Below are 13,452 nucleotides of genomic sequence, written 5' to 3'. Positions count from 1 at the left end.
ATGCACATATATTTAAATCAAAACAGACTTGTGGTCATTTAAAGGCTCTTGTATATGACTAATAATTTTGTTCTCTGGTTTTATAACCGTTTTGCGTCCAATTTATACCAGTTATACAGTAGGCTATCCTATGCATAGGCCTACAGTTTAGCAAATTAAACAAATAAAAAAGTCTCTTGTTAATATAATAGCATATTTTATCTAAGCTTCAAATTGAATATTTAAAAACTAATGAATCAATGAGCATGAAGGCCTATTACTGCATCAGTAAACAGAGTAACGCAAAAACAATACAAAACAGGCTACAACTTCATGAACAGAGTATCAGACATTAGTGCCACAACTGAAGCCTACAAGTGCATCTCATCAAGTTCTCTACTACTGTAAGTCAATAACAAACAAAAAAAGCTTCATCCTCTTTTACTTTAAAGTGATTACGGTGCAAATAAAAGCGCGCGCCTTTGTATGAGGCACCTGCGCTCGCGAGTGCTACTGCAGTGACAGATGAAAGAGCGTTTCACTCACCTTTAACGAACATGAAAAATAATTCCAGGCAAATTGTTGCTTCGCTGCTTGTCATCAAACACAGAGCACCGAGAAGACATATGCTCCACACAAGAATTCGAGCTCCATCCTCAAGCTGCTGTGCAAAATGAGGGAAAGTAAAGTACAGCGCGCTCATCTCGCGCGCCGGTCCCTCCCCTTCACGCGCTACAGAAGAATCTTTCAGCGGTTACGTGGACTTTAAGGGGAGGTACCACAGGTAAACACACTCGATTGTGCCCCTTCTCCTTAATTAAAATGTGCAATATATATTTTATAGGCTATACACACAAAACGATATTTTCTAATGTGTTTCGGAATTATCCATTCAAGTTTTAAATATGCAAATTACGCATCCTCTTATGAAAATATCCCTGGTAAAACTGATTAAACCAGTCTAAACAGGTGCTGGTCCCAGCCTGATCTCTTCAAAAGTGCTCTAAAACCAAATCACCAAGTCAGTTTTAAGACCTTTTTTTCCAGCAAAAGATTTTTATGATAAAATGCCGCATAAAATGTGCCATAAATCACACCACTCCGACTAAGATTGTTTGCTGATCTTAACTGGTTGGTTCCTGCTGTCACTCGTTTTAATAGGGGTTTGGGGAACTTTCAAACTGGCCAAACTGAGACATTTAGGGCCTACTCTATGAGTAAAATGTCACTTCAAAATGGCAGTAGATTTATGCAAAAATTCACAATTGTTATCCAACCAAAACCATAATTTATGGCTGTAGTTCCTGGCTTTACAATGATGTTCAATCTCAACTGTTCGGTCATCTGTAGATGGGAATTTTTGCTGGCAGCGACATCTAGCGAAAGTTTTACAAAATAAATACAGCTTGCCACCTCTCTCTTGCGAAGAATTAACATAAAATTAATTAACAAAAACATATTTGGTCTATATTTACATACTGGGGTCAGAAACAGGAAAAGAAAAACATGCAAGATAGCATAAATGCAGATGAAGAGAGTGCAGTGAACTCGTTCTTGCTCTTCAGCTGCACGTGACCGACCCAAAGAACCACATACACTGTTGTTCAAGGAGAAATTCCTGCTTTGTTAAGCCTTAACAAGCATGTTTCCGAACAGGCCACAAATAAAAACAGGAGTCTGATACTCGGGACCCAGGAGCTATTTATTACTTAACTGGAATTAAGTAACAAAAACAGCTGTAAAATCCATGTGACCATTTTAGAAAAAATGCTGGTATTCAAACTGACTCACTAGTTTTTGCATTTTAAAAATCATAAAGCCCTTAGCAATAATTAAAACTAACTAGATGATCTATTCATATCTTAAGAAGTATTAGTAAGAAAGTGGCTATTTTCAATATATCAACAAAATATCTGGTTTTAAAATATACACAAAGCTTAATTAAGACAAAGCAGCAGTCAGTTGTACAGCACAGGAGGGTGGAAGCGTAAGGCAGATTAGTGTCTCGAAAACTTGCAGTCCGTTCCTCTCCGCGGGCATTTAAACAAACACATTTGGGCCTACACGCACATTCCTCAGAATAAAGACATCTGTTTGGAATTTAGATTTAAAGCACTTCATCGCTTAACATGCTTAAAAAACACATTCTGGGCTCACATGGAACAAGATAAAGCACAAAGGAAAATATACAACATTTCTCGTTCCACACAATACAAAAATGACAGATTGCTTCAATAAAAAAAAAAATCAATGACTGTACAAAAAAACCGTCATCCTGCTGTCACATTCATTTAAAAATGTTTACAGTAAAGTTGACTTAAGGACATTTGTGTATACAGTGCAATATTTACCTGTCCCCAAGTGTTAAGAGAAAATAATATTTCATGATTTTTTAAGCCTTGTATCCAATATTATACCCATGTTCCTGGTCCGTAAAATAGGTAATTTTCAGCATGATCAAACCCTGATTTTTCTCCAAAATATATTATTTCAGGAATGCATATATAACTATAAAAACATCAGGAATGAGTACTTCCTTTAGAAATACAGTGCATCTTATTGTACTTGTTAATTCATAAGATAAGATGATGCAGAACATACACTCCAAAAGGGACAACAACTTCATTTGTGTATTCATACAAAAGTATGACTAAATGGAAATATGATTTTTTTTTCTCCGTGTAAAAATAGCAATCGACATATAATACATGCAATCCCCAAACGGAGAAACCGCTATACAGTAATGATTTCTACTTCAGCTGTGAAATAAAAAAATAAAAACAGCTAAGGCACAGTATAAAACTGATCCAACATGCCAGTTAGTAACTGACTGAAATGGAAATTTTAAGAAATTTTTTGCTTTGGGTAAAAAACATTTCTCATGTATAAAAAATTGTTTGTCAAAAGGGAAAAAAGCTTTTGAATACAACAGCAGTTTGCTGGTGAAACGCTACCAAGCCTCAGTCAGTTCCATTAGAATTTAGTTTCTCAGCCTCTGGTCTGGGTGTTTGGTCTGCTGGTTGGTTGTTTCCCTTTCGGCAAGGAAAACCACGAATTTTCCAAAAGTAAATCAAGTCAACAAAGAAGGCCACCGTGGCCAGGAAGCCAAATGCCTGTAATATAGACAAGACAGTTAAATGTTAGCCAGTCAGTAGCAGGATTGTTGTCATATCAAATGAAACACAGATCGAGCAGCATCATACCACAGCGCCCTGCTCCAGGCTCGTCTTGCCATTGTCTGTTGCAAACACAGTGCTGGCAATGAGGAATAGGAATGCCATGGCTACTGTATATCCAAAATCCTATGGGAAAATTAAAAGAAGTTTAAATTGGATAAAAACTATAAATTGGAATACTTGATTCTGAATGATTATTAATTCTGGTCAGAAGCAGTCAAATTTTCCTTAAGTAAAATATAATAAAATGTATTTTATAATTATAACGTACAACAAATTTATTTTTGTTTATAATTTATTATATTAATAAAATAATAATAATAATAATAATAATAATAATAATATCAACATATTAACAACAATAATAATAATAAAAATGATTATAAGTTGATATTATTGTTGTTTTTTTGTTGTTGTTGTTGTTGTTGTTGTTGTTATTAAAAATAATAACGACATTCTATTAATAATTTGATATTATTGGTATTGTTATTATTAACAATATGCTAATATTATTATAATCATTATCATCATTAATAATAAAAATATCAACATTATTATTTTTGTTGTTGTTAATGATAATTTCTGATTAATATTTCTGCAACATTTCTAATAATTAATACGTTGATATATTTCTTCTTATTATTGTTATTGTTAATAATAATAATAATAATAATAATAATAATAATATGAAAATTAACAAGTTGATATTATTATTATTATTATTATTTATAAGCTGATATTGTTGTTGTTAATATCAACATTATTACTAATAATAATATGATTTATTATTATTATTATTATTATTATTATTATTATTCAATAATCCCAGGCCTTTATTGAAAATAAGAACATGTTCTTAATAATTTGCCTGGTAAACTAAAGGTTAAATTATTACCATATTATTAACCATGTATTCAAATAATATTATTATTCATAATAATTTGATAATTAACAATAAGTTGATATTATTTTCATTAATAATAAGTTGATATTATTGTTGTTGTTAATAATAATTTAAGTTGTTATTAATAATAATTAAAGTTAATGTTGTTGTTAAAAATAACATTCTATTAATAATAATTGGATATTATTATTATTATTATTATTATTATATTATTAACAATATGCTAATATTATCATCATTAATAATAATAATAATAATAATAATAATAAAAATATCAACATTATTGTTGTTGTTGTTAATGATAATTTGAAAATATTTGAAATTATTTCGGCAACATTTCTTATAATGAATAAGTTGATATATTTCTTATTATTATTACCATATTATTAACCATATAATTACTATTATTATTATTATTATTATTAATATGAAAATTAACAATAAGTTGATATTATTATTAATTATAAGCTGATATTGTTGTTATTAATATCAACATTATTACTAATAATAATTTGATTATTATTATTGTTAACAATATGTTAATATTATTATTATTATTATCATCATCATCATTAATAATATTAATAATAATATCAACATTATTATTGTTCATTTCTGATGAATATTTCTACGTTTCTTATAATTAACGAGTTGATATATATTATTATTAACTAGATTATTAACATATTTAAATGTTCTTATTAATATATTGATATTTTAATAATATAATAAAAATAATAATAAGATCAATATTATTTTTATAATTATTTTAATATCAACATTGTTGTTAATAATAATGATAGTATTAAAAGCATGTTTTTGTTTTTGTTTTTGCCTTACCAGAGTAGGCCAGCTGTCAATTCCGACTCTCTGGTGCAGTGTTGTTGCCAGGAGAATGAGGAGCAACAGTGTGAAGAGGAAGGCTGTGCAACTGACAAATTCAAAGAAGTAGAGTGGTCCACACTGTAAACAGTTGGACACTACCTCCTCCATCACAAAAGCCACAAAGGAAAGGAGCTGAGGAGACACAAATTAAATCCAAGTGCATTAATTAACCACCAGGTGGCAGTATCAGCTTTTTTTAGTTTAAATACTTCTATCCTGTAATACAAGCTATGAATACAAGACAATGTGAAAGATTTGTTTGGATTTTCCACAGTGAAAAAATATTGTATTTAATGTGAAGGAAGCTGCTTTATTAGGGCACATGCATCCACAGGTCACAATTAGTAACAGAGAAACAGGTGTGATGTAAATACAGCAGCAACAGGTAGGGGATTCCCAATGGTAAGAACCAAGGACAATCACTCTGGGAAAACACACACACACCCACACAAGCAAACTTTTTGTTTAATTGTTTGTTTCCTTTTCGCTACTAATATCACACATCACAGACCTGTGATGTCATTATGCTGAACTCTGTTTTAGTCACATGTAACACCACTAAATGGTCTTCCAGTCCAAAGGTGACGTATCAATTCCAGGAGACTTTTCACTCCACTTCCCTTAAGCAAACTAAATGCACAAAATGACACTGTAAATGACACAGCCAAGCTATGAGGTCACTCATATAACTATGAGAAGTCCCTCAAAATAACCCTGGCTATTGTTTGTTCTGATGAATATTTCTACAACATTTCTGCTATTAAACTCAGGGCTTGGTAAAGAAATAATTTATTTTAAATCATTAGTAAAATGCATAGCAATAACTAATATGCTTAAAGTTTATGCTTAAAGAACATAAATATCTTGTCATAAATTACTATGACAAGGGAAAACAGTATTGAAAATAATAATACACCTTATCAATCTTCAAACATGAATATTACAAATATGACATTCAGCTGGTAAAAAGAGAACAGATTCAGGGCAAAATGGGACAATCTGTATAATGTACTGAGGAGGAACAGGAAATCATAAGTGTTCTCATTTAAATACCATTTCATCAGAAGCAACGTCAAAATGACAAAACCAGAGTAGCTCACATGTCTGACTCATATTTCAGGCTCTAAAGGACCTGACTGCCTGGAAGGAACAGGGCAGGTCCACAACACGCAAATGGTATTGTCGCTTACGAAACTGAACCTTATCGCTACCACACAGAATCCATTCAAAATCCTCCATCCAAATGAGCCGGATAAACCATAATTGCTGTTCAACAGAATAAAGACGCTGCCGAAAATAACTTATTTTTGCCTTATTTTAGACGTTTATGAATGAAATGACCTAAAATGTATTAAAGCATGCTAAATTAAAATGGCTAAATGATAGAAAATAGATCTGATTGCAGTCTGAAGTCTAAATGTAATTCTGAAATTTTTGCTACAGGAGCTCCTGTATAAAATACATGAAAATGATTTCATTCGAGTGCTAAAACCTTCCAAGCATCACATCTCGTCACACTACAGTACAGTCACTTGACTGCGGTCAGCTGGCTGTACTCTGCTGAATACATTGTGGGTAGTTTGGTTTCACTTGACACAACTGGGTGTGACTGCACACAAAAAACCTTTTTGCACACTCAATAAACACTAAAATAAGTTTAAAAATACACAGAATATCAAGTGTTACTAATGGTAATGAATATTAAGAGAAGCTTTGACTTTTTTAAAACAGAGCTATAGTTATTTTAGTATAATTAAGATGCTTTTATATTTTTTTATTAATATTTTCAGTTAGTTTTTATTTTTATATTTTACATATTCCCTTTTCAGTTCAAGTTTTGGTCATTTTGTTGTGTTTTTGTCAATTTCATAAGTTTTTTTGATTGTCTATATAGTCTTTACCAATTTTTATTTCAGTTTTAGTTTATTTTAGTACCTCAAGTTCATGTATTAATTGCTTTTTTATTGGCAATGTGTGAACAGTTTGTAATGAAACTTAAAAACGAGCCCTTCCCCGACTTCCTAGGTTATATATGAAAGCCTGTAGACTTTTTTTCTGCAGGACGTTGTTGCCAGGAAAATCATAAGGAAGTGATCCCAGAGCCTCTCTTCTGTTCAATTACACATTCAGCAATACAATGTTCAGGATAATGCCGAAAAAGCCATTCTGTACTGTAACGTCAATGTGTGATGCAAAGAAAAGGGATCAATTCAGCCAGATGATCTATATAGTCTATAGTTTTAAATATACTTTATAATCAAACTATCATAATTTGATTGTCGACATGGTGCCAGTGAATTGCAGAGCTTGTGCAAACATATCCAGATCACGACAATCAAATGCTTTTTTAACTACTGCTTTCTCAACACTGTCATTTTTGTTGTTTATTTTGTTATTGAGAGGAAAGCATGCAGCACATATTTTTCATCTAACCATCTCTCTCAGCAGCATGGACGACATCTGAATGTTCATTAACAGTATATCGCTGCAAAGGTATTTACAACTTTTTACTGTGAGTATATCAGGCTTTGAATCTGTGGCGAGCAGGGCGGGCGAGAGCCGTGAGGGAACGGCACGAGGCCGGTGCGCCTCGCAGGTGGAGGTCATTATCTCTCGCGTCACCGGCCTTGCGCCGTTCCCTCACGGCTCTCGCCCACCCTGCTCGCCACAGAATCACATTCAGTCTCTCGTACGTTACGTGTGCATGCGCCGAGCACGTGCAGTAAGTTGCTGGCTGCAGTTCACTTAACAGCCACCGGTGTCACTAACAAGGGTTTTTTTTAGTTAACATTTATTTTATTTCAAGCCACAAAAACAAAATGTTTTTTATGGATTTAGATTTAGCATCATTTAATAACCCTGAACAGAGCAGCTGCAAACATCCACTGGTAAATGACTATTACACAGCACTGGCTTTATATAGTACTCAAAAGAAGCATTTTGGTTTGAGGATAATAGTTTGGTAAAGTGGTGTGAATGAAAAGATACTCTCCTCACTGTAGGGCCTCTAAGAACCACCTGCAATTGATCTAGATGAGGTTTCACCTGGGAAGTACCAAGGTGATTCAGTGTTATCACTGGTCAAGTGAAAAAGGAAATTAGAAGTAAGGAATTTCAAATATCAGGGCATACACAATCTCAAGATATAAATATAGATATATAATGTATTTAATTTAAGAAAGACTCAAACCTCAGAAAGAAGTAACAAAGTATTGTGTACTTAAACTGTTTATAATTAAATTCTAAGGCATTCATTTTCTGAACTTCTGCGTCATTAGATCAATGTGTGTCACAAGGAGAACACTAAGTACATGGAGGGGAAAAAAACTCCATGAGCAATTTCCCTGAATACTCTAAAAGGAGAAATACTTGATAAAATCTAATTTCCTGAAAAGCATGAGACCAGGCCCTAGACTGTAGGGGAATTTACTCACAAGGGGGACATTTGTCTTAATGTTGACCTCTGTGTGGTAATTATTGGCTAAATTTAATGTGTTCTGATGTGTACTCTTGCTTTTAGAATGCAATTTAAATGTCATTTCAACTTTTTGACTCACAACATACTGTGAAAGTTAAGAATGACTCTGTAATTAAATTTAACATCTGCTCTCTAATTGCATTTACAGACAGGCATTTCTTTCACCTGATATCACTTAGCATGTCACATGCATGCAGACAATGCCCTTTGGTCTTTTTTTAGATGTGATCTCGCAAATTCAAACACTTCAAATAAAGTGACAACGAATAAGTGACACACTGAGAATTATAAAACTGATATTAGGTTTTTCCAATGGCTGATGCTAAAAGATAAAGATTAAGTATACAGTGGATTCTGAATATTTCAGACCACATTCATAATCTAATTTAAACCAGAAAATAAATGAAAAGGATTTAATTTAATATTAAAACAAAGAAACACAATGAACTATAAAGAATAGGAAACATTTTAGATTCTGCATCATTTCTAGGTCACTCAGCAAATTTAACATATTGAATTACTTCATTCAAAAGTTCAGATTTCCTTGCTTTCACATACACATTTGGAACATTCTCATATCCTATAACATGGAGCATCAGATTTTGCACAAATTTGTCTTGTCCATGCCAGTATTTGGGATTAAAAATATAAGGTCTAATGCTTTTTGTGTGCAATGCATGGTAAGCAACATAAAAACCTGTAGCGGTTAAAGGATTAGTTCACTTTAAAATGAAAATTATCTCAAAATTTACTCACCCTCAAGCCATCCTAGTTGTATTTGACTTTCTTCTTTCTGATGAACACAATTTGAGTTATACTGATAAAATCCTGTCGCTTCCAAGCTTTATAATGGCAGTGAACGGGGACCAACGAGTATGAAGCTCAAGAAAGTGCATCCATCCATTATAAAAGTGTACTCCACACGGTCTTCAGAGGGTTAAAGGTGCTAAAGAGGATGTTTTGTTTTATACATTTTTGCAATATTACTTGAAACTGTCTTTACTAACTGATAAAAGACTATTAGGTGCACTGAAAGTAATAATATTAATATACATCATCTGTGCACGAGGTAGGGCCTTAAAAACATCAGCCAATCGTTTACGCGATCATCGCGTAAACGATTGGCCCTCTGGCTTGTCAATCACTGACATGACGATCCATGTGAGAGACGCGCGGCTGCGCGCTCCAGTAACTTTCCACACTCCACAGGCGCTGCATGCAATGTTTTTGTCAGGAGACAGGAGTAACAACTGCAGATTATGAGTTACCTGCGGTGAGTCCGACATAATGAATCCACGGCTTTAAGTCGCGCACACACTTAACGATTGTTAGGCCGATTATGAATGTAAATTGATACTTATGACTGATCGCGCTCAAACGCGTCCAGTCAGAGCCAGTTGCTTTCAGTCTGCGATTACAGTCGGTGTTCAAATTCCATGTGAAAGTATATAAATCTGCTTCAGGAGCAGGAAACAATCGCTGTATGTTAGGGGTGTGACGAGATCTCGTGTCACGAGATCTCGCGAGACTAAAGTGTGACGAGATTTCTCGTCGAGGCGAAAAGTAGTCTCGTGATGTTGCCATGACAGAGTGTTAGGATGATTAGGAAAGAATATGCCACGCTTCGTTTACATTACGCCTCCACTGTCGTTTTGCTTTGTGTTTAAATAAAAAACATTTAATTCAGTTGGACAACGGTCGCCGCCGCTCCATATTTACAGAGTTACGCGCGATCGCTGAAAGTGAAAGTAAACGCGCGCGCGCGCATTCAAACGCGATTTCAATACCCGCATTTTGAAAGCGGCTCCTTGATTAATGCAAATATCTCTCAATATGAAAGCTATTTTAGGCTGGGCAGTGTAGCTGTAACCATCTCTTAGCTCTGTATCAAAGAAAAAGTTGGTCTTATTTGCACTTTGAATATTGAGAGAGTGTGATTATGGTTTCAACTTGTAAAGTGTTACCATAAAAATGAATAACAGTTTTCTCTTAATCTTATTAAGCACAAACAATAAGGTTTCATTTGTTAACATTAGTTAATGCACTGTGAACTATCATGAACTAACAATGAATGACTATTAACTAACATAAACAAAGATTAATAAATACTGTAGCAAATATATTGCTCATTGTTAGTTGATGTTGGTTAATTAATGTTAATAAATGAGACCTTATTGTAAAGTGTTACCATTTTTATTTATACTGTTTTTATTTCTATGATCAGTTTGTGGAGAGGAGTTCAGTTAGGAGGTCAAAGGTTGTAGAAGCTCATTAATCATGTACAGTAAGATCTGAAGAGACTGAAATCATACAGAAGAGAAGCCAGTCAGTTAAGTTAGTGGCAAAACCTTTTAAAGTGCTTGAGTGTTGTTGTCTTTTACTGCATATGATAATTCATACTCAGAAAGTAGAACTGAATGACATTCATTATAAGATGATTAGTTAAAACATTTCAAATACACCTGCAGAATATTTTTTCTAGTCATGTATTTCGCCATTGAGGATTTCGTAAAAATAGTGTGTAAAAATCTTGTCCTGTCTCGTGAACTCAATCTCGAGTCTCGTCTCGTCTCGTGAGATACCCGTCTCGTCACACCCCTACTGTATGTTGAGCATAGTCAGAATGTTTTAGCTAGTCGTTAAATGTGTGCCCGGCTTAATAACACAGCAAATGCCGGTGGTAAACACTCGTGTTCCGATACTCGTGCACGAGTTTTGGGAGGCGTTCCCTCTAAATGAGCTGTGAAGGAGGGGGGTTGTTCTTACCCATGCGCTCATTTCAAAAACTCAGTCGACAAAAAGAACCTCTTTAGCACCTTTAATGAAGCTAAGCGATGCATTTGTGTAAGAAAAATATCCATATTTCACAAGTTATAAAGTAAAATATCTTGCTTCTGCCAGACTGCCTTCCGTATTCAACATACAAAAAGCATAGGACACAGCGTAAACAGTTTAAACTCTGAGAGGCGTTACACTTTCTTCTTAAGTCTGGCAGACTTAATAATTTTACTTTATAACTTGTCAAATATGGATATTTTTCTTACACAAATGCATCGCTTCGCTTCAGAAGGCCTTTATTAACCCCTCGGAGCTGTGTGGATTATGTTTATGATGAATGGATGCACTTTCTTGAGCTTCAAACTTGTTGGTCCAGTATACTGCCATTATAAAGCTTGGACGCGTCAGGATTTTATCAATATAACTCTGATTGTGTTCATCGGAAAGAAGAAAGTCATATACACCTAGGATGGTAAATCTTGGGGTAATTTTCATTTTAAAGTGAACTAACCCTTTAAAAAAGAAAGATGTTGAACTTCATACAAAATAAACCAGGACCTCACCTCACCTGAACTGACTGCACCTCTATCCAAAGCACAAGCAATATCTACTAAATAGCCACTTGAACAGCCAGCACCTTTCTTTTCCCAAGTGAACAAAGATGCGTGCAGCACAATCTGCTCTGTGATAAATTACACACGTCAGTTTGACACGTATGGAAGATACCAATGAATTGGAGGGAATTTCTAACTTGAACTTGGACAAAGACCAACTGTCTCAAATATTCAATTTCTGTACAAAAAAACCCCATGATCATCAGCCAAGCAGCATATGACTGCAATGCTGAAATGACCAAGCTTGTTTAGAAAATAAGCTTGGCATTATTAAACGAAGACAAAAAGTTGCCATACCCCATTGGCACCCAAGTCAGGACTTGTTAAACAACACTTGCATTGTCAAGGATGTATGAGAGGATGTATGTCTCATAATGAGACACGGCAGTGGATTCATTCAGCAGAACACTTCATTAGCATCTAACAGTATCTACAATATTCTAATTAACACTTTAAAACAACAGCAGCCATATTTCAACCCCGCTTTTTAAATATGTTAATGAACTGCAAGTATTACTGTTTACTATTATACACTTTCAGGGAAACTTAGACAATGGAGTTCCAATAAAGCCAGCTTAACTTGAATTGTGTTTTAACTGTCATTACACCAGACTAACCTCTTAGTCACTAATGACCTCTTACTCAAACCATGTCCCAGTGTTTCAAACCATAAGCAATATAACGTATTTAAAGGCTGTATTATTAATATATCTCGTATAAATGTTCACAGTACATGTAAACATGTGGTCACGTTAGTTTTCGGAACAACATGCTGCTTACCACTTCAATCACTTTGATCACAAATCGAATTTTCTCCAGATTCTCTGATGGCACAATTAACCATCTTCTGGATTTGGGCTCCTGCGCGGTTGTTGTGGTGGTGTTGTACACCGTGTCTGTAGTGGCCATACTGTATATACTGTAGTTAAATCTGAAAACGAGAAGTATATTAAACAGTTTAGCGGTACATAGACATCAGCAAAGGTTAAAAATATATGATACTGCAAAGAAAACAAAGTAACGACATATCGAAAGCTGCTGTTCTCTTCTAGAAAAACGAAAGTAAAGCAGTCAAAGTCAAGTGTAACTAAGCTAACAGAATTGATCAACACAGATGGATCGATATAAACAAACTACAAGATGTAATGCAACCGATTATGTGTGATAACAATATTGAGAAATACTTAAGGGTAAAATACCTGTTTGTTTTATCGGATGGCTGTTTAAACGTGCTCTGTTTACGCCGTTCACGCGTCCTTTGTGTAACTAACTTGTCTTTCACTTCCGCACTGCCTCAGCTTTCTTCAACGAGGAAGGACTTCCTACGGAGGCTGCCAAAATCGACGACTCTGTGACTCATGGATCAAAGAAGGGTGTTTTGGTGATTTTTGTTTCTGTTTTGTATGCGTCCCAGGGTTTGAAACAGATTTCAACTCTGTTTTTCTTATATTTGAAGATCGCATCAACGTGGAAACGTTTTTGCCATGCCTTCATGTGCTTCAGATGCCTCGTTTTAATGAAGATGTTAGTGCTCTTAAAAGTGTCCCAGACTCTAATTCTTAAACTCATGAATTATAAAATGTTACGTTTAAAACTATGATGATGTGAACAAAGAGCGAAATGTTCATAAATCTTTGC

General features: G+C 34.3%; 2 protein-coding genes across 3 annotated transcripts in view; both read right to left on the bottom strand.

The window, feature by feature from the left end:
• cpne4a (copine IVa) overlaps positions 1–1,516 on the bottom strand; it is a 73,625-nt gene extending 72,109 nt beyond the window's left edge. For both annotated transcript variants that reach the window (XM_048152551.1, XM_048152549.1), the window contains exon 1: positions 526–1,516. The gene's annotated coding sequence lies outside the window, so the exon portion shown is untranslated. The remainder of the gene's footprint in view (positions 1–525) is intronic.
• Positions 1,517–1,662: 146 nt separating this feature from the next.
• On the bottom strand, positions 1,663–13,186 carry cmtm6 (CKLF-like MARVEL transmembrane domain containing 6). Its single transcript, XM_048152552.1, has 5 exons — positions 13,014–13,186; positions 12,595–12,745; positions 4,900–5,076; positions 3,183–3,281; positions 1,663–3,092 (listed from the first exon to the last, which is right to left on the bottom strand). The coding sequence occupies exons 2-5, from the start codon at positions 12,721–12,723 to the stop codon at positions 2,940–2,942; spliced, it is 558 nt and encodes a 185-aa protein (XP_048008509.1). The 5' UTR covers positions 12,724–12,745; positions 13,014–13,186; the 3' UTR covers positions 1,663–2,939.
• Between the last annotated feature and the right edge of the window lie 266 nt (positions 13,187–13,452).

This window comes from Megalobrama amblycephala, linkage group LG13 (genome assembly GCF_018812025.1).
Source record: "Megalobrama amblycephala isolate DHTTF-2021 linkage group LG13, ASM1881202v1, whole genome shotgun sequence".
NCBI lineage: Eukaryota > Metazoa > Chordata > Actinopteri > Cypriniformes > Xenocyprididae > Megalobrama > Megalobrama amblycephala.
Note: the sequence above shows the minus strand (reverse complement) of the source record. Positions and strands in the feature narration are given on the sequence as shown.

Bases quoted from the DNA above. Each gene is read 5' to 3' on its own strand.
- cmtm6 (XM_048152552.1), bottom strand. From the start codon at position 12,723: ATGGCCACTACAGACACGGTGTACAACACCACCACAACAACCGCGCAG. The intron at 3,282-4,899 runs GTAAGGCAAAAA...ATTTTCCCATAG, and splicing joins TTGACAGCTGGCCTACTCTG to GATTTTGGATATACAGTAGC. The intron at 3,093-3,182 runs GTATGATGCTGC...TCTATATTACAG, and splicing joins GCCTGGAGCAGGGCGCTGTG to GCATTTGGCTTCCTGGCCAC.